Source organism: Periplaneta americana, chromosome 15 (genome assembly GCF_040183065.1).
Source record: "Periplaneta americana isolate PAMFEO1 chromosome 15, P.americana_PAMFEO1_priV1, whole genome shotgun sequence".
Lineage (NCBI taxonomy): Eukaryota > Metazoa > Arthropoda > Insecta > Blattodea > Blattidae > Periplaneta > Periplaneta americana.
The window spans coordinates 66,148,130-66,175,811 of NC_091131.1; the positions used below are offsets into that span (position 1 = coordinate 66,148,130).

Sequence of the window (27,682 nt, forward strand, 5' to 3'; positions counted from 1 at the left end):
CATGAGGCTACAATGCAACAATAAAAGATTGGCATACCCAAACAAACAAAACTCAAATTACGAGTAATAGCTACTATTCGCTTCTGCTACCATCTATATGTTTTCATTGGAGATTAGACATATCACAATATTCGAAACAAGAATTCCTTGAGTCGTCCTTTCTTATGAGACTAATATAAAGTTCGTAATGTACACAATTACGAAATTATATCCATTTGTAATCACGGGTGGTTTCTGTTGATTTACTGTACAATGCTCTAGACGAAGCTGAAGTAATCACGGAATGATAATTTCAATTAAGCTTTTGCTGATAAAATCCATAGATATCTAAAAATCCATTCATCCATCCTGAGAGCAAAAGAAAAAAAAAATCCACTCCATTCTAGGTCTCCGGCCCAAATATAATTAAAACTTAGTCCGTAAAAACCTACCAAATAAAACTATATTCTACATTATAAGCTTTTTAATTCAGTTTCAGAATTTCACTACTTTCCAACAAGCTGAAGATATTCTCATATTGTAACATTTCCCAAAAAGAACAAAAACTCTATCTGCACATACTGTTATAACAGAAGACAGTCACTTCACTGAACACTCATGAAATCCTCCAAAAGGAAGATATATGTGTGTCTAATGCCTACCCACTTCACTTTGCATGATTCGGGTTCTGCATACTGCGGATAGATGGCAGGACTGTGACCCATTTTCAAATTGCACACCACTTTGGTGGGCCATGTTATGCATGATGTGTATCTGTGAAGAGTTATGTCGTGTACTAGAGTGAGTGTATGTTAAGTGTTCGTGAATAGGTGAGGATGATGATGAAGGTGAGGAAGGGAGAAGGGGAAACCCAGTGCCGGCATGTAGCTTATTCCTGTCGAATAGCACCAAGGGGGTCGCCAGGCTTAACATCCCCATCCAACGAACAAATCACTATCAACAGTGACATATGTCTTTCCTTCATATGCACTGCGGAGAGATTTAGGATTTAACCCAGGCATATTGGTGCACAATTTAGTGATTAGAAGTTCTGCACTGCCATCTCTCCTAGTCCCGAAGTAGAAATTTTACAAGAAAATTTCTGACCCCGTCGGGAATCGAATCTGGGCCTGCTAGTCTCAGACACGCTGCCACAAAGCTAACTCAGTGGACCCAAAAGGAAGATATATAAATCATAATTTAGACTCACTTGTAGGAGATGTAACTTACTAATGGATTTAACAAGAAAAAAGAGAACTATATACAGAAGCCATTTTTCTTGACATGGCAAAACCTTTTGACAGAGTTTGAAACTTAGAACTTCTATACAAAAATAGAACATTTCTGCCTCGCCCATTAACATTACCAATAGCAAATTATTTAGAAATGAGATTTGTACAAGTTCGAACAGATTGCCAACTATCATCATTAAAGAGCGCAAATGGGGTATGTGTTAAAAGAATACAAGTTTACTACACAGAGTGCTTTATTGATGTCACGAGAGTGAGTGGAGTTGTACCTCTTAGGTATGCTGACATTACGTTCATAACTCACTGGTATTGGACGTGATTTCGTAGTATTTATTTACCATTCTTCGGAAGTTTTTTTGCTTAATCCCATACTTCTACACTTGCTGGCACATTTCTTAACTTTCTCTCTTAGTTTTTCACATTCATCTACACGTCTTCACTTCTTCATTCGTACATCTGCACTATGTACAGCATTTCTTTACTTCCATCGTAATTCTTCTCATTCTGCCATACTTCTTTATTTAATTTCGTAGTATTTATTTACCTTTATTCCAAAACATCGCTAAGATATGTCGAAAGGAAATAAGTCTCAGAATTTGAAGCTGCAGTTACAGTATTTGTTGAAGAGTTCGGACCTTAACACTTATCTACAGACAATTTTATCGAGAGGAAAATACATTTTATTATACCTATAAATCTAGTTTCCTTAATTTTATGTTTTTTTTTTTTTTTTTTTTTTTTCCGTAATTTTAAGAATTTATATTGGATACTGTGTTGAGAAATAGACTAAAATAATGGTGTATCGGTAGGTATCATATTTTTAATTTGCCCCTGCCACATCATGATTTGTGGAGAGTTTTTCGCAGAATATACACTGCCTAACTGAATATCGTTAGAGGTTCACGTGTCAATCCCCGATGAAATATATTGTTCTTCATTGCAACAAGTGTAACCATGAAGGAAGGTAAAGTAGTGCAAAGTAAGTTAATATACATTTTGTATGTGTGGTTAACTGTATAAATTATTGTAAATATGTGTATTATAATTCTGTAACACACTGAATTGTGTAAATTATAAATAAACATAGTAACTTAATGTGAAATGTAAGCTGTAGGTGGTTTATTATCTTAAAGTACATTCACGGAACACTAGAAATATGTAGCTGAAATGACTGTATCACCAAGTTTAGTTATGGTTCTGGGTGTATGAGGACAGTACACTGCACTGCCTTACGTGCTGTTTATGGTCATACCTATAGTCGATGTTGCAGTCTACAAACCCCAAATGCGCTCTCTAATCATCATATCATATAGCAAAAGCTGGTGTATCTTGGGGCTCAGTGTTTGGTCCCTACACTACAAAACCCAAACACTTTTGTATGCTGACCAGTGGTTGTTCATGAGATTTGATGTTGGGGGTTCACATAATGAATACTCAATAATCACAACATTATTTTTTTTTTTTGGGAACAAGTTCATGTTCACGAAAAAGTAAAGCTATTATATTACGTATAAAAAAACTATAGAATCAAATAAACTCTCACCTAATGCAATAATGTGGAAGAGGATGAAAAACCACCCTTATCTCTATTTTGTTGAGAATACGATCACTGTCATTGAAATCAAAGTTTTTTTTTCTCACCAAGTCATTATTTCTTTTAGTATTCCTCCTGAATGCAGTGTCGTGTTCTTCCTGATACAGTATCTCCTTTTTCAAGCATTGATAGATCCAGGGTTGAATTCTTATGAACCATAGATTCTTCGCGTTTTTTTTTTCAATTATTAGTGTTAGATAATTTAAATCACACACCCTTGCTTTCAACTAACTGGCATCACTCTCTTAGCAGAGAGTAAATATGGAAAACACAACAATTTGCTTGTGACTTTACAGCCACTGATCCAGTTATTTCTTTAAAAAATGTGAAGTTTAGACACTCTACAAAGCAATTTACTCTTACATAATTGGTTCTAAGACATTTTTAAAAGTGGAAGAGGACCCAAGAACTTTTATTTACAATTTTTTTTCTAACGTAAGAGTTGAAAAGGTAGTTTTCTGGAGTACAACACCACCATTTTCTGCCATTGTAATTCCTTCACTCATAGTTTTCTTCCTAAAGGAAGATTTTTCAATGCAAACCCATCATTCTCCAATATTTCCTATTTTTTGTCTTCCTGTTAGTTTCTGCGCTGTTTTATTATTATTACAAACTAGAGGTGGGATGAATTCTAAATTTGTCGAATTCGAATCCTAAAAGTTCTCTAATTTCTCGAATCTCCTGAATCTAGAATCCTTCTAAACAACAATAATAATACTTACTTACTTACTGGCTTTTAAGGAACCCGGAGGTTCATTGTCGCCCTCACATAAGCCCGCCATTGGTCCCTATCCTGAGCAAGATTAATCTAGTCTCTACCATCATATCCCACCTCCCTCAAATCCATTTTAATATTATCTTCCCATCTACGTCCTGGCCTCCCCAAAGGTCTTTTTCCCGCCGGCCAACAACAACAACAACACCAACAACAATAATAATAATAATAATAATAATAATAATAATAATAATAATAATAATGCACTTGTAATATTATAAAAGAATAAGAACAAACTACTTCAAATTAATGTTTTGACTGAAGGAAATTATAAATATGTGGTTAAGGAAAAACAAATTTAAGAAAAGTTTTCGAGAAAAATATGCCCATAGATGGCATACGAGTCCACACCTGTGGAGTAACGGTCAGCGGGTCTGGCCGCGAAACCAGGTGGCCCAGGTTCGAATCCCAGTCGGGGCAAGTTACCTGGTTGAGGTTTTTTCCGGGGTTTTCCCTCAACCCAATACGAGCAAATGCTGGGTAACTTTCGGTGCTGGACCCCGGACTCATTTTACCAGCATTATCACCATTTCATTCAGACGCTAAATAACCTAGATGTTGATACAGCATCATAAAATAACCCAATAAAATAAATAAAATGGCATACGACATCAAACAGTGTAGCACTTAGGGCTCACAAGGTAATATTAGTGATCCAGGTACCATCGAAATTGCAACAATAGCCTTTTTTGGTTAGTGAACGCATCTATTGGACGTCAATGGAGATAAAACTACTCTTTCTAAAGTTACAACTTTTATTTTTCTTTACGATTAGAAAGATCTCAATAACGAAAAATCACGAGGATTCGCGCGATTCGAATGTTCCATCCTTATTCGAAAAATACGTTCTCCTGTAAAACGTATTTCCAATAATATTGGTGTCACTAGAATACAGATGTCCAATATGTCCACATAGCGAGAATATAATCTTATAACTGCTACTGTATACTAAAGACAGCACATTTTCTGACAAATTCATGGTCAAATCCTTCCTGACCGCTATCCCCTCTGAAGTGTCAACAAAAGAGAAGGCTGTTCCGTAGATAGCTTTGGAGAGAGAAGTGTGAATGACAGAGAAGGATAGTGTATGCGACAGAGAAAGGCAATGTTGGAGCCACGATTTTCGGTGGCGACTACGCCATTTTTTAAACACACTTTCCCTCTATTTCTTCACATTTGCCCACTGCCACATGCTGTTTTAGCAGCTCTTGCTGGTTCACTTCTGAGAATGAACCCCGAGATGCCATTAGCATCAAGAGACAGTGGGTTCAGTGAACGAGTGAACCTAAAGACGAGCCACGCCTGATACTGACGACATTGATTCATTGAATTGAAAATCATCTTTATCTTTTGAAGAAGTGGTTCAAACAATGCCACATCTCACTAAATTCTGAAAAATGTCAGTCATTAATGTTCAGAAAATGCCTAAAAGGACCACGAGACAAAATTCGAACAAATAATAGAAAACTGAATACAGTGACACGTCAAATACCTTGGCATTCTTCTTAACTACTGGTACAGATTGTTATGCCACAAGCATATAGACTCTATGACATCCAAAAATCTTATATCGTACTTTCCAGTTCTTTACACAGCTTAAATCACAAGTTCTCAGCTTAAGAAGAAAAATTATGCTCTACAAAATGCTGCTTCTCAATACTAACTTAGCCACCAGAATAGCTCGGTCGGCTAAGGCACTTGCCTGCCAATCCGAAGTTGCGTTCGGACGCGGGTTCGATTCCCGCTTGGGCTGATTACCTGGTTGGGTTTTTTCCGAGGTTTTCCCCAACCATAAGGCAAATGTCAGGTAATCTATGGCGAATCCTCGGTCTCATCTCGTTATCACCAATTCCATCGACGCTAAATAACCTCGTAGTTGATACAGCGTCGTTAAACAACAAAGTAAAAAATATATATACCGGTACTAACTTATTCCACTTCAGCTTGATGTTATGCTCATAAACAGTGTTTTAATTTTTCCAGATTATTGAAAACAAGGTGTTATGAATAATTCACAGTTCAGATTAATACACAACTAATGTACAAATACGCAGTGATCTGAATATGAAACTTCTGAAAATTAAATTCTACAAGAGTGCTAGTTCCAGTAACAATTCTTTCATCAAGCATCTAGGTCACTACAATACTCATTTCTACAACAAACATAAAACACTTATATCCTTAGGCTATTAAGTGAATAATATGTTACTCAATTTCTGAACAATATCAAAACCAAACTCATAGTGCCCAATTTGTTTTGACAACTGGAAATGAACAACATTAGAACACTGTTTATATCGAATCAAGAGATTTAAACGTTTTGACATTCTTCATAAAAATGATGCATAGAAAAATATGTGGTAACGTGAAGAAAGAAGAAAAATTATGTTTTCATTAAAAAAAATAGTGAGGATATAGTCCAAATCAATTTCAAAGACTTCCTTTGTAATTTGTTACATTATATAGTACGGTATAAGCTGACAAATGAAGGTGTATTACTTTTGTGATACATTTTTTTTGCAAGTTCAACCCAGCTGAGGATAATGGATTTTAAAGGGTGATAAGTTCGTGGCATGGCTTCCTCAAAGAAGGAAGTAAGCTGTGGGTCCTGTATCATAGATTTAAGGAACATATAAGAACCTTGTTCCTGAAAGAGGACTCAGGCAGAATTTATCAGCCATTTTTCACCCATGTTGAATTCTGACATTACCTAATCTCGGCAGTTGAAAGCATAATTAAATAAACCATTGCCACTATATATACCACCATCATGATTACCACGACTATTACTACTACAATAATTGTCTTCGTGAATGCTTGACTTGTTTATCAATTCATGAATGCAATAAACAGTCCTGTGACTGGGAACATGTACTGACTTTGCCAATTCGCTTCTGAGGCTTCAATTTCACCCATATCTTTTGCACTAAAGTCTGAAAAACAGTTTTACACAGAATGAATCGTAAATAATGTCATTAATTTCAGATTATTCTTTGAGATATTTTAAACAAAAACAGTTTAATATAATTTTGCTCGTTTTTGCTTCATTTTCGAGATAAAAATGGTTTTATATGAAACATTTCATAGTGTGTTTTGGAAAAGCCATTCATTTAATTCCCAACATGCTCAGTCAATTTAAGAGAGGAGGTTTTATGATAATAAATGCTTGAAAGAATTTTAGTACATGTAAGAAGGCATTCTCTATTCTCCATTCGCTAAAAAGATTGTATCATTATCCATCTAAATTAAAACAGACGCTGGTACAGACACTCATTCTACCTCACTTCGATTATTGCGACGTTTTGTTCAGTGATCTCAGGATTGATTCCACTCAGAAACTACAGCGTGTTCATAACGCGTGCGTCCGCTTCATTTGTAATGTTCGATACTATGATCATATCTCACCTTCTTTCAAGAAGTTATCATGGCTTAGGTTACATGAGAGGAGAAATCTGCACTCACTTTCTCTCTTATATCGAATTATGCACACTTCATCCCCCTATTATTTATTCGCTCGTTTTCATACTCTCTCTCACTATCATAACATTAATACTCGATCACAATGCGATAACACGCTAGAAATTCCACTTCACGCATCGTCTCTGTATTCCTCATCCTTCACTGTTGCTACCTCTCGTCACTGGAACTCTCTGCCGCCTGAAGTCAAGGGCTGCCGAACATTGAATTCTTTCAAATCCAAGTTAGAAAATTATCTTATGACGAGTTGCCAAACTAACTTACTATTATGACAAGTGTTGTATTGCATGTTTCCATGTATTCACATTTTTTTTATGTTCTAATGATATTCAACTTATTTTATATTTTTGTTTTCATATTTTCCGATAATGTTATATCTCTACTGTGTAAGTTGAGCTATATATAATCTTAATTTTTCTTATTGTGTGTACTTAGAAATATTGTATTCACTGTATACTTTGTACTGCACTATTTTATTACTACTATTAGTATTATTATTATTATTATTATTATTATTATTATTATCATTATCATTATTACTATTCTTATTTATTATTATTATTATTATTATTATTATTATTATTATTATTATTATGAATAATTGTCTTTTTTTGTATGCCTCATTTATTTTGATCTGCTGTTCACATATTATTATGCTTTTTTCTTTCTTTCTGTATGTTATATATTATGTCTGATTTCCTCTTATTTGTTGTTTATATTTTATTATTATTATTATTATCTTATTCAGTTTTGTGTGTAAAATTGTAGTGTAATTTGTAAATTTGTAGTGTTTTTGTAACACAGTCTTTACTCCTGGTTGAGTGTTAGAGAAGGCCGTATGGCCTTAACTCTGCCAGGTTAAATAAATCATTATTATTATTATTATTATTATTATTTAAATTTGCAGAAATTTTATCCAAACAAATGTGACTTTTCGTTCTACAAAGGAATTTTACAATGTTACATTTGTTTGGATAAAATTTCTGCACATTTAAAGGACACTAAAGTTCTATCAATAATTCATTATCATAATACACTGATCTCTTAAATTGACTGAGCATATTGGAAATTAAATCAATGGCTTTCCCAAAACACGCTATGAAATGTTTCGTATAAAACAATTTTTATCTCGAAAAGGAAACAAAAACGAGCAAAATTATATTAAACTTTTTTGTTTGAAATATCTCAAAGAATAACCCCCTGAAATTAATGGCATTGTTTACGGTTCAGTCTGTATACATAATGCAAAAAATTAATAACTTTTCTTTGTTAGACAAAGTTCCTCTTGTTTCATTGATTTATTCGAGAAAATGTTTTGCTAGCCACATGACAGCTTAACTAAACAAGGATGAAAAGACCGACAGCAACTTGTAACAGGAGTATATGTCATATTTAAAAATACACTCAAAAGTCAAGAATAAGTTAAAAAATCCCCGTGCTATCTGCTATGGAGATCTATCTATGTGCCCAGTTTGAGGGGAGGTTTCAACATGAGTTTATTATCAATTTTATTGTAAATAGACCCTAGAGCTGATATTAGCTGAAATTTATGACATTGACATATCATTAAAACGAGTGAGATGAACACTTCTTGTTTTTCTTATGTCATATTAGTAGAATATGTTACATTGATACATTACTAATAATACATGTGTTGGACACCCCGTGCTCTTTCTCATCTGAACCAATAAAATATGTTACAGCGCTCATCTCTAAAAATACATGAGCTGGACACCCTTGCTATTTCTTATCTGATAGCAGCAAAATTTGTTTCTTGAGCACAATACTAACACACAAATTGAACACCTTTTTTCTTTCTGTTTGGCATGTTGGCGCATCACTAATAATGCATGTGTTGGATACCCCTTGCTCTGAAGTGATAGGAGTCGGCACGTCAATAACATATGAGCTGGACACCCCTTCCTCTTTCTTATCTGATATCGGATCTCTTACATTAGCACGTCACTAAAATACATGAACTGGACACACCTTGTTTTGTCTTATCTGATGCCAGTTTATCAGCTTCTGACAGCCACAGTATCATTTGAGACTGGCAGGATGACTGGGACGGGTGCTTGGTTAGTGGTGCTGGTGCTGGTGACCTCAACAAGCAAGGCACTTGGCCAGGGGGCCGTGTGTCCAGGATATGAACAGTCTTATTTCAGCTTACAGTGCCTCAATAACAGGACGTGTGGAGAGGATGGATTCTGGGAGGAAGATGTGCACGTATGTCAGATGTGCGCAGGATGTGTCTACTACTTGGGTAAGGACGTCACTTGTCATTTAATGGGCGCAATACAGTGAAAAATCCGAAAGGCGACTACTTTCTATTTCATTACATCATTTTAACTGTTAGTGAGTAGATACGTAAATTTTTATTTCAGTTACTAAAACTTTTATTCAGGGGCATACGGAAGGGAGGAGGTTACCGAGTTTGAATCCCCTCCTTCCCTTGAACTTAAAAAAAAATGACGTATTTAGATCGGAGTATTTTTATGTCCATAATCGTTTTCTCTTTTCTAATTTTTCACTGTCAGAGTAATAAAATCTACATCGGCATAAGGCATAGGCCTTCTATCCCTCCTTCAGTATAATCCCTGTGCTTGGTACTGCGGCACATTCGAATTACTATAACAATGCTATCTTTATTACATTATAATATTCGGAATATAAAGCATATATATTCTGAAGTGATATAGTGTTAAAAGTTGTGTAATAAAGATGTATAAATATAATAATAATGCTGATGCTGATACTCCTGTAAAGTACACTTGAATTCTGTGTTTAACTCATTCCAGATAATTACACATTAATTACAATTATATTATTCCATTTTTATGTGGTCTACCAGAAGTGTCCCGTTTTTGTCCCTTCTTAAGTGCTGAAAAATTCAAAATGTCACTTTTTTATATTTTGAAAATCTGGTCACTCTGTACAGGCGTACTTGATATCTATTGTGATATTATTTTATTTCGTATGTTTATTTTACTTCAATAACAAATTTTAAATGTAAATTTATTTCAAATCTTTCGTGATAGTTTGGAAATGAATGCCACATCGCTTAAAAAACCTATTTTTATTTCGACAATTTAATAGTTAACATTAATTTCAATGCTTTTGTTTTATTGCTGTCTACCATCCTTATCAGAATAAAAATGTAGGCTGTTTTAGAAATTCGAATTTATTACAGTAAAAAATGAATAATGAATTTAAACCCATGTGTTAATGTAAAAAAAGGCCTCACAAAACGTGGATCCACGTCAAATTATTTGATTATCTGTCAGAGTACCATACAAAGACCTTCAAGGTAAGCCAGGAGGATAGAAAATCCCCACAAGGTTGGACCTCCGCGTAACTAGCCAAGCGTTTATAGGAAAAAACTAATCGCCTGGAAGTATTAACGGAGCCACCAGCGTAGCTCAGCTAGCTAAGATGCTTGCATGTCGATTCAGAGTTGCCCTCGGGCACAAGTTTGTTTCCTGCTTCGACTGATTACCTTGTTGGGTTTTTACAAAGGTTTTCCCCAATCGTAAGACAAATGTCATAGCAAATCCTCGGCCTCTAACCTCGTAGTTTATACAGTGTCGTAAAATAATCAAGTAAAACTAAAAATAAAAAAAAAAAAAAGTATTAACGAACCTAAAGAAATTGTATTTTTTCCAAGTCTAAAAAAATAACTTCGAAGATTGAGAAGTTTTTTACATAATGTGGTTCAGTATACTATTCCTGATTACTTCTAAAAGTATTTGCCCATATACCCCTAATACCGTGTGTGTGTTTATTTTTGAAACAAAATTTAGACACTGTGTCTCGTTCCTCCCAATCTACTCGCACATTACAAAATTTACACATTAAAATAATACTCTCGGACACATAAAGACACTCAATAGTAAATTCTTTAGCTCTGGAATTAAGTGTAACTGTCGAGGATGACCCATTGTTACAACTGAATATTGGAAAAAGTTCCTAAAATAGCAACATACTTGGCCTTACTATAACACCACCAAACAAAATCAACTTTTCATATGGATAGTACTCCGCCTCCCTCCCCCCCACCAAGTATCAATGACCAGGTTTCGAAGTAGGGGTAATCTCTTAATCTCCAATCTAGCTTTCAGCTTGTAAGAAAAATAGATGTTATGTTCACAGGTTCAAGGTGCTTAAAACTGGATTAAATTTTGTTGTTGTTTTCTAAAGCCAGGTGTTTGACAATAAAGTCATTTGGCCTCTTGCACTCCAATATTTTTCAAAGATATTATCATGGTCAGCCACTGAAGCACAGATTTTGAGGTGTTCCGAATCCATTTCTTGGTTTGAGTTGCACAATGGGCAGTTCAAAAAGCAATGAAATGCAAATTTTTAATAAATTTCGCTTTTTTCTTTTTTTTTTTTGCCGAAATAATTTATTTCGCTCTGAAACACATCTATCGCGAAAATTCGCGATAAAAATATTGCCATTTTCGGTACCGTACTGTTACAGGCATATTAGCAAAGAGAAACAACTTTCTTTTTAATCACCGATTTGTCGCTTTTATTGCTAATGTGGAAATCTGCAGTCTCTAGCAATAAGCTATCTACAATTTATTTTCTTACACCACCCACCCAAAACCAAATTTCTAAACTCACACTAATTTGAACAAACATAGATACTGGTATTCGATTTTAAATATTTCACTTTTTTGCAGAACCAGGAGACATATGTGTGACAAACACAGACTGCATGCCGGGCTACTCCTGTAAGGAGGATCCAAAGGATAAGAAGTATAAATGTAAACTAGATGATGGTAAGTCCAAATCTCATATGCAGTCATAATTCATTCATTCATTTCACTGCAAACACTTCATTCTCCAGTCTTTCCTATTTTCTGACTCCATCTTTGTCTCCTCATATGATCCACATACTGTACTCTAGAAGAGCTTAAAAGTACTGGTAACATTCGGAAAAACATCTCAATTTCTCAACAGAAAATGCAGTAAGTGGCGCGTCACTTCTTACACAGATGTAACAAATATTTGGAATAAGAAGGTAGGCAATTTGAACATCTTTCTTAATTTGGGCAAATAAATTGTGTTTTAACTGCTTATAATATTTAGTAACAATTTGTAATAATAGTTTGTGGTGTGTTGAATGCGTGGCATATCACTTATAGCAAGCTTTTCACATAACCAGAGACTGTGAGTTGCTTGGTGGAGAGCTGGCTTGCCACGTTGCGATTTTTGTACCATCTATTCATTCAGTAGGTCTATCTTTACAGCACGTACAAAAACAACCCATTTAATCGCATATGAATATCTCTATTTTTTCACTCTGTCAAACACATTCCTCTGCAGAAAATGCATAAAAAATGAAACCAAAGAACACTTCATCTGTATTGCACATAAAAATACAATAAGCATGACCAACTTCTAGAGAAATAACATTATTCCAATAGGCAATTAAAAATGACGTATTCACTAACTCGGAATTCCGGTCATTCACACAACAGACAGTGAACACTTTGTAACACCACTAATGAAGAAGTAAAATACATTCTGAACAGCTATGTCAAATCAGTGCATTGACGAGAAACTTTAAATAAGAAAAAGCGACAAAGAATCATTAGATACTAACAATGACACCTTAAAAAGTCATAAATATGTGATTAGAAATCTAAGAATAAAAGCTTGGAAATAACATTTTTAACTGATGATTTTAACTGTGCATTTTCTCAAAAGAATTACCGCTTTTTCACAGAAGCTCACTAATATTTAATAAATATAAGCATTGCAGAATGAACTCTCAAGTAACCTGGTGGATGATGGGTATCAATGCTTGCAGCGAACTCCTGTGTAGGCAAAGCACTTTCGGGTTATGATTCCTGGACGCCACGTTGTATTGGAACTGACTACGCACCAATCCAGTGTAAAGGGGATAAGCCCACTGGCAAATGCTTTTGTGTCGATGTAAATGGAAAGCGCATCTTTGGTGAGGCATTGTGGTCTGAAGCTAGCAATATGACATGTGGTAAGTATTCTGGCGAAAATAAATCAGGAAAGTATAATGTAAGTTAATTTACAGGAAGCTCATGAGTATGTGAAATCACATAAACCAGTGACTGACAAAATTTTTAGAATTTTGAATCAAACTCCAATCAAATATAAATTTTTCGAGTGAACAGATGCTAGATACAAAGAGCTATAGCTGATAGTCTTGCGAAATAATAAATTGCACTTGCCGAATTTGTAAACAGAAAAAAGACTTCGAAACATATTTTTCTAAAGGTCCTAAAAAGCAGCATATAGATACCTTTTGGGATCCATTATGCTGGCGAAATGGAGGATTCTAAAACTGGTACAAAGACTCTGAAACTTGTACGGGGAACAGAACTGAAACTATAAAACTGAACTTGAAGACTTTTGATATATTAGTATTGAAATTATCATGTTCAGAAGCTTTAAGTAACTCTTAAAATTTGGGCTTATTAAGGAGGAGGGGGGGAGGGTTATACAGGTTTGAGTATTAAAAAATTAGGGAAATTTAATATTTTTTTCTCAGCAACCCATGACTCTTTCACCTTGCAATTTGACATGCTCAGTATTCACTGCTTCTGCAATTATAGACTATTTTTAGATTTACTAAAAGTTTCAACATTATGAGTAAATATCATAACAAAAAAAAAATGGCCATTTTTGTGTACTGGTGTGCTGTTTTTATGATTATGTCCACAAATATGAATATCTCTGAGCTATTCCTTTTTTATATTTATCCCTGAATGTCAAATGAACAATATAAACTGCAATCTTTGTAGCGTCTACAATAGAAGTATTTTTTTAAATTTCTTATGAGAAGGTAAATTTTTGTTTTTTAGATAAAAAAATTAAAAATAAACACTTGATTAAACGGCGAACTTACTCGTGTTAATTATGTAAGCATGTGCAGCTTACAGCTGTTTCGGTGCTACTTGACACCATCCTCAGAGCCTTCTGTGTCTTGGCGTCATCTCAACATCACTGCCTGTTGTAGCAGTATATAGTGTAATCCATTCCACAAAAATGAAATATTTTATTTTCTTGTTCACAATTTCATTCATTTCTGACATTTAAGGTTAGGGGAGAGACACCTCGGATATAGTGAACGAAATATGCAAGTCCACAGAGGTTCACTATATCCAGAGTTGACTGTATTTCTGAACTTCACAGTTACATCACAAGATATGATGATGATGATGATGATGATGATGATGATAATAATAATAATAATAATAATAATAATAATATAAAAACTATGATGGCAACTTGAATTTTAAAAGAAGGGGTTCATGAAATAATTGCTGTAAAAACATTATTAAATCTTTCACATACGAAAGTAACAATATATTGTGTCATGCAATTTACTCTGAAGACTTTCCATTTAGCATGCAGTCGACGTGTTGAGGAGCTGCGTGCAAATGGGCGCCTGGACGTGACACTGCACTGTGATACACAAGGAAACTTTGAGGAGTTGCAGTGCGACAATGGGGTGTGCTGGTGTGCAGAGGAGCGCACGGGAGTGCCCAAATCACGTGTGCTGCCAGAGGGTATGATGAAAACACTGCCCTGCTACAACGCAACACTGGTGGGCTCAAAATATCTGCGCCAGTGCGAGAGTCAGCAGGTGGCGCAGGCACGTGTGATACGGGAGATGGCTGCACACAAAGCAAACAATCCAAACTTCCCCTATACCAATTGCGACCTTGATGGCAGCTATGGCGCCGTGCAGCAGGATACTAACACGTATGTACAAATGAATACCACTGCCAAGCTGCGGTCCTGCCTGTTTGTCCATTGTGAATGTAATGTTCTGTGTTGTCTTGAGTTACGTTGACTTCACATCACGAAGTCATACCACGTGTGTCTACTATGTAAGGTTGTTGTCTTGAAGTGCAAAAGGCCACATCCTGAAAAGGATAATCTTGAAAAAATAATAAAGAAGGCGATCATCACTGTAGGCACCACTATTGCCATATAACTTTCAGTGATATGCATAGGTCTGCAATCCGTTCTGTTGTGGAAGAATGAATGAATTGAAATGGGTCAAGCCCTTTCGGTCGCATGCATGTAGGCCACATAAGTGCGCCCATTGTGCTTCAGATAACTGGAAAGTTTATCCAAGTCCCAAAGGTTTCTTGAAGTCCAGGATTGCTCTTGGGTCTGCCAGCGAATAGGGATTATAAAGAATGGACACTGAACAAATTTTCCTGTGTTTTGTTTCTCTGTGCGCCAGCGTTTAGCTCCACTTTCAAGCGCTAGAGGTTAATGTAATCGAGCATACGCTAAGATAATAATTGAGTATAGAGTTGAGACACAGGATCCAAACATCGCCTACTTTATTGCATAATCCAGTAACGCTTTGCTTCAAATAAATTCAAGTTAACAGCTTTTCCTTATTTCTCAATGACAAACTAGTAGTAATAATAATTTTTTATATTTCAGATATAATAAATTATATTATAAAATAATACAGGGTGTTTAAAAAATACGGGGCATAATTTCAGGTATGTATTTCCCACATGTAGACAATCAAAATAGTTCATTACAACATGTGTCCGGAAATGCTTTATTTCCGAGTTATGGCCTTCACAACATTGAAATTCACCGGAACGTTTTTCTTTCCGCAGGTCGTTGCCATCAAAGGAGGCATTAAGAGGGCACTCTGACAGTTCATTCCGAGGCGAAGGTTACATTCTGTGTTGTGTAGGTGTTAGACTGTGCGACATGTATTCAAATCAAACAGACTTACCGGGCAGGCGTACACAAACTTCCTGGAAAACACCATACCTCATGTTTTAGAAGACACTCCACTGATCAATCGTCAACACATTCACTTCTTGCATGATGGCGCTCCTGCACACTTCAGTCGTACGGCTCGCCGGTACTTGGATCGAAGGTTTCCTGATCGATGGATAGGTAGAGGTGGCCCAATTGCTTGGCCTCCACGCTCACCTGATCTGAACCCTCACGATTTCTACTTGTGGGGTCATTTAAAATCATTGGTTTATTCGTCTCTGGTGCCTGATTTGGAATCCCTTCGGAATCGAATTGTGGCATGTTCTGAGGACACACGCAATACTCCTGGAGTTTGGGATCGTGTTCGCAGGTCAATGAGACATCGATGTGAGGTCTGTATTCAAGCAGGAGGTGGACATTTTGAACATCTTCTGTAATGACAACGACGTGCGGAAAGAAAAACGTTCCGGTGAATTTCAATGTTGTGAAGGCCATAACTCGGAAATGAAGCATTTCCGGACACATGTTGTAATGAACTATTTTGATTGTCTACATGTGGGAAATACATACCTGAAATTATGCCCCGTATTTTTGAAACACCCTGTATAATATATTATAAAATTATGTACCGTAAACTGGGGTTACTTTGAACACAGAGGAAACTTTGAACATTTTTTCAGAAAATCATATTTAGATTTCTACATGCTGCACTTGTTATAGATGGAGGTAAATTATCATAAAATCATTCTCATATCAAATTTACCTCCATCTATAACAAGTGCAGCATGTAGAAACCTAAATATGATTTTCTGAAAAAATGTTCAAAGTTTCCTCTGTGTTCAAAGTAACCCCAGTTTACGGTATCGAATTGGTTTAATATTTGTATATAATATAATATAGGTATATGGTTTTACTTCTCATAAGAGTTTTGTTTTTCCATTTTCACTGCTATCAAATCATTACATATTTTAATTGTTGTTGGGGTCGTCTCAACTCTCATTATAAAGGAACTCTAGAGTCTAGACATTACAGTTAATGACGAATTTATTATTTTATGGATCCAATTTATTTTGAGTACATAATGTACCTAGATGTATTAATTATGTGTTATATTTCCGCTGCTAGCTGGTGTGATGTCAGCGCCAACTCTAGGAAGAAAGGAGAATCTCACGCTCTAACTGGCTTGAAGGTCATTGAAATCAGTCCGGCTACATCAAAGGTACCGACGCGAAGTGTCCATTCTTTATAATCCCTATTCGCTGGGTCTGCTTTCCTCATATCCTTTGGTTCCAGCCTATCCGAGCCCAAGAGGGCATATCTGATTGTGGACAAAGGCTCACAATCGCATAGTATGTGGAGAGAAGTTCCATTTCTCTTCCGCACTTCCTGCAGGTTGAGTCTGCAGTCAGTCCCATCACATGCAGGTGCTTCCTGTTTTTTTTAGTGGGTTATTTTACGACGTTAGAAGCCACTGGTGCGGACCGCGGCGACGACAAGCAACAACAGTCCCACACCTTAAATATCGACGTGCTGCCAGTCTCAATGCCAGTTCCTGATACACACAGCAGATCTCTCCGCACAAGTTTACCATGCCACGCCACTGAAGATGTCCACCAGAGTAGTGGATGAAACGTTTGGTTGTAACACCTCTAGCCCTGAAAATACGCATCCTATAACTTAGTAATAAAATCAATCCCAACCATAAATGACCAGCTTCTTACTTAAAAATTCACCTGATTGGAGTCATCTTCCAAAACAACACTACATTAAAAAAGAGCATAATATGAAAACTAAAATAATTTTATCTCTAATATTTTACACTAACCCTTAGGGTGCTCCTATGAAATTAAATATTGTGTTACTTACCCTATTAACAAAATATGTAGTGAAGTGCAGTACAAGTTTTCTACAAAAATTTTTCAGTACAAAAAGTAGCACATCTCTACAATCCTCCTCGCTACTGAACACGGAGAGTTGTGCGTGAATTACATGTTATAAGTTGTTGCTGGAAAATTTAATAAACTTTCTTAGAAACATGAGTGTCAACAATGCTTTCAAATTACTAGGAACATGCACAGTTTTTTGTTTAAGAAAACATAATTGATTAGTTTCAAATTACTATATCAGACTAACCCCGTTGTATGGTTCAGATAAAATTACTAAAAGGTGTCTGTCAAAGATGCAAGGAACCTAAACATTTTAAGGTGATTACATATTATAAATTCATCCAAAGATTCTTCAGCAAAACAAATTATGGACCATAATCAGCAAGACGTAGGGATTGTAAAAATGTTTCACTAAACTTTACCTAGCCAATGGCATAAGTCAGGAGTTGACAAGTTCATGTTTCAAGGCTACTCATACAATCAGGTGTGTGAATGGATTGTTGGTTTTTTTTTTTTAGTTCCCCCAACTATAAGTACTATAAGAAGAATCTTCGGAGTCATCCGGCTAAAAAAAACACATGCACGCACACACACTTTGTTTTCTGAAATGTATTGATTAGGATAACTCACAGCATGTTCTTCAGTTCTTTACTGTACGGTACGAGATATTACATTCCAGAAGTTGAATGGTGCGATCTGTTCAACAATTTGGTTATTAATTACAATTTTGTAACTTGTCTGTGAGTACTGTTGTTTCAGTTTTGCTACTAATGTAAGAATTTTATTCTATACTTACATTTGGTATGTATGCTTAAAGTTTCTATTATTAGTATTCTCTATAGTTCCCGGTGTGTATATTCATATCATTTGTGGTCTCTTCATCCGTATTTAGCAATTCCTAAAAAAAAAAAAATTCTATTCCTTCTAAGTCCAAATTTCATATTACACACATTAGTACTAGTGTTACAGATAAATGAGATGGTTTAAAATGTTTTAGTTATAGCTGTAATTTGCAAATATTTTATTAGTTTTATTGTAATACTTTCTTCTGCAAGAAGAAAAGACAGCAAAGATATAAGAAATATCACCCCATAAGTAATCTTCAAATTTAGTTAATACCATATTTTTGCTGTTGCGTAAATTTAAGCAATTCTTCATCTTATTTGTATACTGTACTGCTATGAATACTGCAAAATAAAAGGAAAATAAACAATATCCGGTATATGACCAGTTGTTGAATTTGCATTTGTACATACCTGTTGCAGGTTTTACTGCGCCTGGAAAGACAAGACCAGAATTGAGGGCTATTCTGCAGAGTACGCTGATTTCCCTAAAATGAATTGCAGTGAGTGCTTTACTTGAATCAAATGAGCAATCCAAAATGCATGTTGTGTATTAATTTTTTGAACACATGTAAAGTGCTACTGTTTGACAGTTACGTCTTGGTGATATAGAAGGTAGACTGTGGCTATGTTTTGCCATCACAACTCCGAACTGTGACAGCTCTGGAAAAATCGCTGTGACAGATAACAGCGATTTTGTGTTCGGATGATTCATAGTGATTGCAAATGTTGTAACGCTCTAACATTCACAGTCATTCATTAAAGATATTGGCAATACATATCACATTCCAAGGGTAATGTTATCATCACCTGTAATGTGAAGTTTCTTGTTGCTGCAAGTCCCACCTTGTCTGGGTTATTCAAGTCTTCAATTCATGGCCATTTTACAAAATTAAGGAATAAAACTATTCTTTGCAAGGAGTATGTACAGCAGTGGCAAAAAAAAACTGGACTGATTTCAGAGCCTTGTTCACTCCAGAGCACGATAGACTGGTAACTAAGACTTTCTGGTTCGAATTCTGCCTGGGAAGGAAACTTTTTTTTGTTCCTTATTCAAATTTATTCCCAATACTTTTCGATTGCAGCGATATTTTACTACTTAATTAACTTATTATTCCCAGAACATGAATTTTACCAGCAATCGAAAAGTATTGGGAATAAATTTGAATAAGGAACGAAAAAAAATTCCTTCCCAGGAAGGATTCGAACCACGAAAGTCTTAGTTACCAGTCTATCATGCTCTGGAGTGAACAAGGCTCTGAAATCAGTTACAAGAATCAGTCCGGTTTTTTTTTTTCCACTACTGTACATATACTGAAACAAAACCGGAATGAATTCAAACATTATAATCAAAAGGCATAGGACAGCCCATAATATACTGAATACAAATCGTTTTGAGATCCAAAACATTACTTCTAACTGGTGACCAGTGATGTGTTCAGTCTTTTCTTTCACATATTCCATTATAAGGTGACCAGACGTCCTGATTTGGTCGGGACAGTTCTGGTTTTCCTAAGTCTAGTGAAATGACTAATGATCCGAGATTGTAAATGTAATTGTTTAAGTTTCAACACTTAATAGTTATAAGTATAGGCAGAGTTAGGATGCCAGCATTAGGTTAAGTCGTTCATATATTTTATTTTCAGAATAATTTATAAATTTAACTTGCACATTTGTTTTATGTGTTGTGTATTAATTTAAGTTTAAATACTTCAATATAGTTTAAAATAAAATTGAAGTAAATAATTCCACAACTTATTGCTGGTAATCTGTAAATGTATAGCGATGCTGAAGTTTAGCTGAGGGGCATAAAATAAATGACTACACAGGGGGATCATATATCCTAAATACGGACCTGGTGAGAAGTGATCTTTCACGTATTGGTAACTAGTAAATTATTTATTTACGGAAATGAAGACGAACTCACCCGAATTTTGGAGCAGTTGCTCAAAATGCCCTCCATTACGTTCTATACACATGTGGAAGCAGTGTATTAAAATCTGGGATACGCTCAACACACTAATAATTCACACACTGGAATCTTGCAGTTCGATAAGAATGGTGGCAATTTAAGTTTAAGGTCGACTCAAGACTTCATGAGTATACTTTCCTTATCAGTTGTTACACCACGTTCGCATTTAATCAGTTATATACTCTCTACTGACTGTGAGAAATTAACATTTTTAAACATGGTTAGATACACAGTACGGCAATGCAATTTCCTCGATGAAACGTATCTACTGAAGAAGAAGTCATAAGAGTTGTGTTTATGTAAGTTTCAGTGGTGCTTTCTAGAGACTGCGCAATCATTGAAACATTGTGTTGTTGAATTATTTAATAAGTGGCGAGAAACAGGTTGCATTCTCGAAGAAACGTACATAACTAATATGCAACACTACTGAGGATGGATTTCAGCAAGTGTCCCAGAACTTCATACTTCACTGCGCTATGTGTATAAAATGTAATGGAGAATATTTTGATTCTCCCCACTTCCTTAAATAAATAATTCACTAGTTACACGACTTGCCACTTGCCAGACTGTGGTGCCATGAGATGGAAATAATATTATCTGCAGCAGCTGGTGATCTGCTTGCCGGACTGAAGTGCCGGTCCCTTAAGTTTGACTTGCCCTGTAGATCAATTGACCCTTTTAAAGCTCAGATTTATTAGTAGGGCAGCATTTTAATTTTTACAGTAAGTGGGTTCTTGAGAAAAAAATGGTGATATTAAGTACTTGAAAACCCTATTCTTTCCAATTTCAGTAGTTTTGGATACAGTTAGCATGTAATGTAGAAAAATTTCCACTCTATGAAATATTCTTCAGAAACCTAATTCCACCAAGAAAAATATCAGAAGGACTTTTATCACATTGTATCAGCAGAGAGTAAGACGAAGACAGTGGCATGTTTTCTAACCCAATATAATTAATTTTTAATTGCATATTCAAACTGCATATTTTCGTGAACTTTTACGTATAGTTGTATAAATATGTTGTTGTTTTCTAATGCCACGCGTTTGACAAAGTCATTTGACCTCTTGCACTCCAATATTTTTCAAAGGTATTGTCATGGTCAGCCACTGGAGCACAGATTTTGAGGAGTTCCGAATCCATTTCTTGATTTGAATTGCACAATGGGCAGTTAGGGGATTGATATATTCCAATTATATGCAGGTGCTTGGGCAAACAGTCATGGCCTGTTGCCAATCTAAATGCAACTACAGACGATTTGCGTGGTAAATCGGGAATTAACTGTGGATTATGATGCAGAGAGTTCCATTTTTTCCCCTTGAGATTGTGTTATCAAATTTTGTTTGTTGAAGTCTACGTATGTAGATTTAATAAATCTTTTCACAGAGTAAAACATAGATTTAGTAAGAGGTCTGTAAGTAACAGTGCTGCCCTTCTTTGCTTAAGTATCCGCATAAATATAAAATATATGTTCTTTTATATTCGTTTTAGCATATACATACCAGTTCTACTTTACAGCAGTTCACACTAACATGTTTCAGGGTGTGCACGTGACAAGAAGATATATGGGGACAGTGTGATGCAGAAATGTAGTGGCAGTGGCAACTACGAGTCCAAACAATACACCAATAATGGCACAGTCTACTGTGTCGATGAAGATGGATTCCTTGACAACACAGCCTGTACATAGTAAGAGGGAAGGACGGTGTAATACGACAAAGTGTATAAAACGTGTGTTTATTGCGTCAACAGCACTCTCTCCTATACAAAACATTAATAATATCAGTTCTGCTTGGGCGGGCCGCAGGCTTGGAACCTAGTGCAGATGGGACACACAACAAACGGTCATGGCCAATTTTAAAGTCATATCTGTCTTTCTAATAGCAGGCATTTAACGTTTACATAAATTTCTTCCATGCTTCCTAGTACCGGTACCAACTTGCATCTTTCACTTTGTGATTTAATTTTTTAAACTAGCATATTTTAACAGTTATTTAGCAGTTCAGGGTAGAGTTAGAATCTCTTACATATTCCACAGTTACCAGAGTTGAATATATTGATACGATATAAGTGGTTTGCTGGACAGTCATGTCCTAAATAGGTAAATTGTAAGTTTCAGTTGCTTATTTCCATTGTGAAAGATTCTAGCTTCAATATCTACTTTATATTGATTGGTTCATTATTTGCGACTTTTCCATTTTGTATCTTCTAAGCAGTGTCCATTTTATACTATGTATTGATGCAGTTTTCTGTTATTGGTAGATGTCAGGTCCTCTTTTCGTCTATGAATGTGCCAGTTTATTGCCTGTAAATCCTATATGAAGGGCAATCCAATGTAAGATTACTTTTCTTTCACCTGTCGCAAGTTATTTTCTACTTTCCAAAATCGATATTCCTTTGTGCCAATGAGGATAACAGTTCATAAAAATTATTCCCTATTTTATAGTACTATCCCAAAATTTGCCTGAACTAGGAAAATTACAAAAACCTTACACACCATAGCATAATATTAACCCAAGGCCAGTCCGTTTGCTGAGTTGCCATATTTGATTAACAGAGTGAATTAACCCATATAAATAATATACAAAATTTCATTGGATTTATCACACGTACAACACAATGAAACATCCTTGCTTCGAGCAAGTGATTTTTTGCAATCCCTTTGATAATTCACGGATATTCTGAAGTAAAAACATTTATGTCTCAATTATATCTGAATAATAAAAATATGACTATTATGAACATTCTAATAAAAGTCAACATTCTTACTTCGGCTATGGGAGAGCTCCACTCTTACAATGAATCATTCAAATGTAACAATTCGTTTTGTATCAGTTGCAATAATGACATTTCATATTTCGCACTGGTGCAGTACCTGCAATGCAAACATGTAGCACATCTCTTAAGTACGTCTATACAACAACTCAAACGTTATGTAAATTTGCCAAATTTAGTATCTGTAAATAATTTTAATAGATAAGTAATATATGAAATAAATTATTATGAAATATAAAATTTTTTTCACAAACATGGAGCCAATTGAAGATACACAATCGTTGGCAGTTGTATTTTAAGTCTCTGAAAAATCACAATTTGTAATCTGATGACGTCATATTTCATGATGCTCAACTGCAATGCAGATCTGTTTCATATGATTTCTGGAATTTTCGCTCCTCCTACACACCAGGCTCAAGCCCACGGGATTAAGCAGCACAAGCCTTTTGCATTGTTAAAGCAACAAAAAAACACAACCTTCAAGTACAGCTGCCATACACACAACTCGCAGGCATGACAATTAACAGTAAACATTCATAACTAGCCCAAGACGAAGGGGAGTACTCCTCGAGATCTTACTCACTACAGACTCCAACTTAACGAGATCTGAACCTGAGTCTGATACACTTGCCATACATTAATAGTAATATAGGACATTACAAACTGTAAGAAAGAAAGGAAAGAGAAAATAAATAAAGAGGAATGTAGGTCAACCCTTTGAAATGATGGCGTGCACAATTTTGAGAAGGAACAGACTGAAAGGTCTGATCACTGATGTTGATTGTGGTATCAAAAATGAAAGAGAGAACAGAGGGAGAAGAAAATAAATAAAGAGGAAAATGAAAGATACAAAGAGCCAAAAGAAGAAATGGAGAATTGAAAGGAAAAAATAAGTCTTCATTTTTTTATGTACACTTTTAACATTAATATATCACTGATTAAATTTCCAACTTTACTGTGTTAATATTTAAGACTTATCTGACTGACTAGTTTCGAAGTCTTGTTCTTCATTATCTAAAGCCTGATCCTGAAATAGACGTTTCAATTGTCCTGTAGCATATTTCGAACCTACTGACAACAGTAAGAAGCTGATGTACTGGAAAACTAAAGTGAGCTGGTTAGCTGCTTGTCATGAGAAGTCAGAGGGGAACAATGGCTTACAATTCATCACGTACTGAACAATCACTGATATAAATTGAAACCCACAATTTAGAAGTATAATTACTTTAACAAAATGGATTTTCAAAGATACCGTGTAACACAAAAGTCACCAAATGGGGAAAACAATATTTTTGAAATGAGATATATGTAAGCGTAACAAATTATTTGCTTTGGGACAAATCTCTTAGTAATCACATTTCTTTAGACAATGAAGCACAAGACTTCGAAACTAGTCAGCTGAGTAAATCCTAAATATTAACACAGTAAAGAAGTTGGAAATTTAATCAGTTAAAAAATAAGTGATAGGAATGAAAGAAAGAGAAGAAAAGAACTGCTTGCATGTATTGTTCAAGCTCTTATCAGCCTTCTGGCTGGTTGCAGAGTTTGTAATAACTAACTCTGCAAGACGTCCTGCAGTTTCAATCATGTTTACTGTTAATTCTCACTGGAATTAAGCCTGATGCTTGTTCATAATTTCATTTCTGGCTTCTTATCCTGCACAATGTCTGATTCATTTGTCAGTCATTTCGAGCTACCTCCACAACAACATAAAACCAGTCACTCCGCACCTTATAGAAGAGGCAGATGACTCAGCACCACAAATGAAACAACTACTACTTCACCACCACCAGGACCCACACTGCGCTTTAAGTACAACGCCAATGTACAACTTGACAAGCCTGAAAAAAATGTCTTTAAGAAAACTTTGATGTGACAACACTAAGCTACTTCCAGTAGGAAATGCAGACATCCAAGTTCAGAAAGTAGTCTTTATTCAGCAAGAGATGGGCATGGCTATCGGCGGTACAGCAGCAGGCGGCGCCCACATGCCCAGCACAGTCACAGTTCATCCATGCGCGAGCGTACGGCCATCTCCACAACCTCGAGGTTGGGGTAGTCCAGCTCCTTGATGAGGCACAGCACAGCCGACAGGATGTTGGAGCTACGGGTCACAGGCCTGCGTGGGTATGGCGGCCGCGAGTTGGACAGTCCCTTGTCGGAGGAGCTGACTCGCTGCTGTGTGGAGAAATGCTGTTCTTCCTGCAGACAGACAGACTGGGAGTTAGCAGTGTTCCCACGACTCTCACACACTCTACACTCGTCACACTACACTCACCCCCCGCCCATTCCGCCCCCCATACTGGCTGCTGCTTGCACTTCCGTCACTGCTGCTGTCACAGACCGCCTGGCCCACATGGCAGCAGCGCCCACCACCACTGCTGCTACGGTGCATCTCCTCCCCACCGGGAGACACGTCCTGCACCACAACCAACACTGCGTCAGTGGTTCCACATCAACCAACTGATCATGCAGCATCATGCGACTACCGAGGTGTTTTCAAATTACATTTGGAGTGAGAGTAAGCTTTTGTGTATGTCGTCAGCCTGTTCATCATTTCTACAACTTTTCCTACTACTTCTCTTTTTGCAAGCACGAAATCTGGTTGAAAAATAGCGAATAAATTTTGCCTGAATACTCATTCATGCACAGGTCTCTTTAATATAAAGTAAATCTGTTCCACAAACCTGCAGCTTTACTTCTTTCTAAATGAAGCCATGCTAAGAATTTTTATCGTGCTTAGAAATCCACTACCTTCAGATGCATTTGAAGCATGAACTTTGGATATAAAGGAAATAACTGTAACCACTCAACTCTGAAGTCAGCTGTGTTAGTGTTAGGTTCTTTCACTTTATTTTCCATTTTGATTGACCAGCGACAAATTGCTTTACAAAACTTCTGTACCATGTATTTGATGGAATGAATTATGTTATAGCATAACCTCTTCAAACGAAAATATTGAACTATCTGGTGTTCTGTCTGATATATTTAGGCCTACTTAAAAACCTTTAAAAAAATTTGGTTGTGTTTCAGAGAGAGATTACATAATTTTTATTATGAGTGTACAATATATAACTAGAAATGTATGGTTATGAAGACAGAGAATTTATCATGAATAACATTTAAGAGAGTATGCAAAGTATATCACCTATATTCCGATTTTCATCATGTCTGTCTATTTTACGCAATTGTTGCTTAATATAAAATTTGTTATGACGAAGTTTTCAAAATATTTATAAATTTCAATGGAACCTGGATTTTGTTGATACTGTAAAGCAGTAAAATGTCATGTTTCATGACTGGGATGGACAATTGCATGTACAGAGAGTTCCTATGCAGGCCGGTCCCAGTTAGTTATGTTCTGTCGGCTTATATGATGACTGACAGTAGTGTGGAGCTTCCACCCGAGGAAGCTAAGTGGTGGAAGGTGGAGTGGAATGGGTCTGCTTAGGGAAGCATGTACAGACTTGTCCGTACGCCAGTGTATGACCACTTGCTGCCTGCCAACAGATTTTGTTAGGTAGAGGGGCTGGAGTGGAATTGCTTTGCATAGGAGCTTTCTGTATATTTGAAAATAACTCTCAAGACAGGACTCTTAATGTATTTATATTTAGTAGGGATACTGTAAGCCGAGCAACGAGAGAATCAGTTTTACATACTAGAGACCTTTGTAGTAGACAAGGATTTCTTTAATTACTCCCACCTCTTCTGCACCATCACTCCACATTTCACAATAATCCCTTTAACCAGTGCCATATTCTCCAGAGTACGAGCTACAATGGATCCATATGGCGAATTTTCCACAGAACAAGCAGCCACAGAAATGGTTTTGAAGTCTAAATCTTAGGGTACAGCAACATATAAGCATGCAAATAATCTAATGCTATTTGTCTACTTATAACATGCAAGGCGAAATAAAACTGTTTTCTATATATATGAAAGCAATACTGTGATGATCGCACAAGCAGCATGTAGTTTTACCTTCATGAGAGGCATGCTGCTCGACATGGCCATGGAGCAGCTGATCTCATCCTTGATGCTCTCGGACGGTGACACCTCCTCTGGCTGGCTGTTAGTGGAGGTCGGGGAGCGCTATGTACAGGTAAGGTTAGTCACTCACAGTTCACTCAACACCAGAGTGTGTGTTACAATGTCATACGATACTCACTTCATATGGAGAGCTGTAAGGTCCACTGTGCTGCCGCGTATACCTGTGCAAATGAAACAGGGATGTTATATAATCAGAATCTGGATTTATATGATCCAAATATATAAAGAATTATAAAACGGCCTCAAAATCGTTAAAAATTACTGTAACATTTATAAATACAATTTTTGTTTCCTAATGTGTGATACATAATCAGGGGCATACGGAAAGGGGGGGGGGGGT

At 36.1% G+C, this 27,682-nt stretch overlaps 2 protein-coding genes across 8 annotated transcripts in view; one reads left to right on the forward strand and one right to left on the reverse strand.

The window, feature by feature from the left end:
* The first annotated feature begins 9,067 nt into the window (after window positions 1-9,067).
* Window positions 9,068-24,551, forward strand: LOC138715056 (uncharacterized). Its single transcript, XM_069847516.1, has 6 exons — window positions 9,068-9,338; window positions 11,761-11,859; window positions 12,894-13,079; window positions 14,470-14,827; window positions 18,972-19,051; window positions 22,059-24,551. Exons 1-6 carry the CDS (start codon window positions 9,083-9,085, stop codon window positions 22,205-22,207), a joined length of 1,128 nt encoding a protein of 375 aa, XP_069703617.1. The 5' UTR covers window positions 9,068-9,082; the 3' UTR covers window positions 22,208-24,551.
* The window catches only part of LOC138715055 (cilia- and flagella-associated protein 410), a 61,376-nt gene continuing 55,929 nt past the window's right edge, over window positions 22,236-27,682 (reverse strand). For 4 of the 7 annotated variants that reach the window (XM_069847508.1, XM_069847510.1, XM_069847511.1 and 1 more), the window contains 4 exons: window positions 27,461-27,503; window positions 27,274-27,384; window positions 25,571-25,711; window positions 22,236-25,494 (listed from right to left, as the gene is read on the reverse strand). In XM_069847508.1, coding sequence (XP_069703609.1) covers window positions 25,294-25,494; window positions 25,571-25,711; window positions 27,274-27,384; window positions 27,461-27,503 — 496 coding nt within the window. In that variant the 3' untranslated portion in view covers window positions 22,236-25,293. The remainder of the gene's footprint in view (window positions 25,495-25,570; window positions 25,712-27,273; window positions 27,385-27,460; window positions 27,504-27,682) is intronic. The other 3 variants (XM_069847513.1, XM_069847514.1, XM_069847515.1) reach the window with 2 other exon arrangements.

What these genes read in the sequence shown, in the direction of transcription:
- LOC138715056 (XM_069847516.1), top strand. Translation starts at nt 9,083, where the DNA reads ATGCCAGTTTATCAGCTTCTGACAGCCACAGTATCATTTGAGACTGGC. An exon ending in AGGATGTGTCTACTACTTGG is followed by an intron (nt 9,339 to 11,760) that starts GTAAGGACGTCA and finishes ACTTTTTTGCAG; the next exon opens with AACCAGGAGACATATGTGTG. An exon ending in TTTCCCTAAAATGAATTGCA is followed by an intron (nt 19,052 to 22,058) that starts GTGAGTGCTTTA and finishes AACATGTTTCAG; the next exon opens with GGTGTGCACGTGACAAGAAG.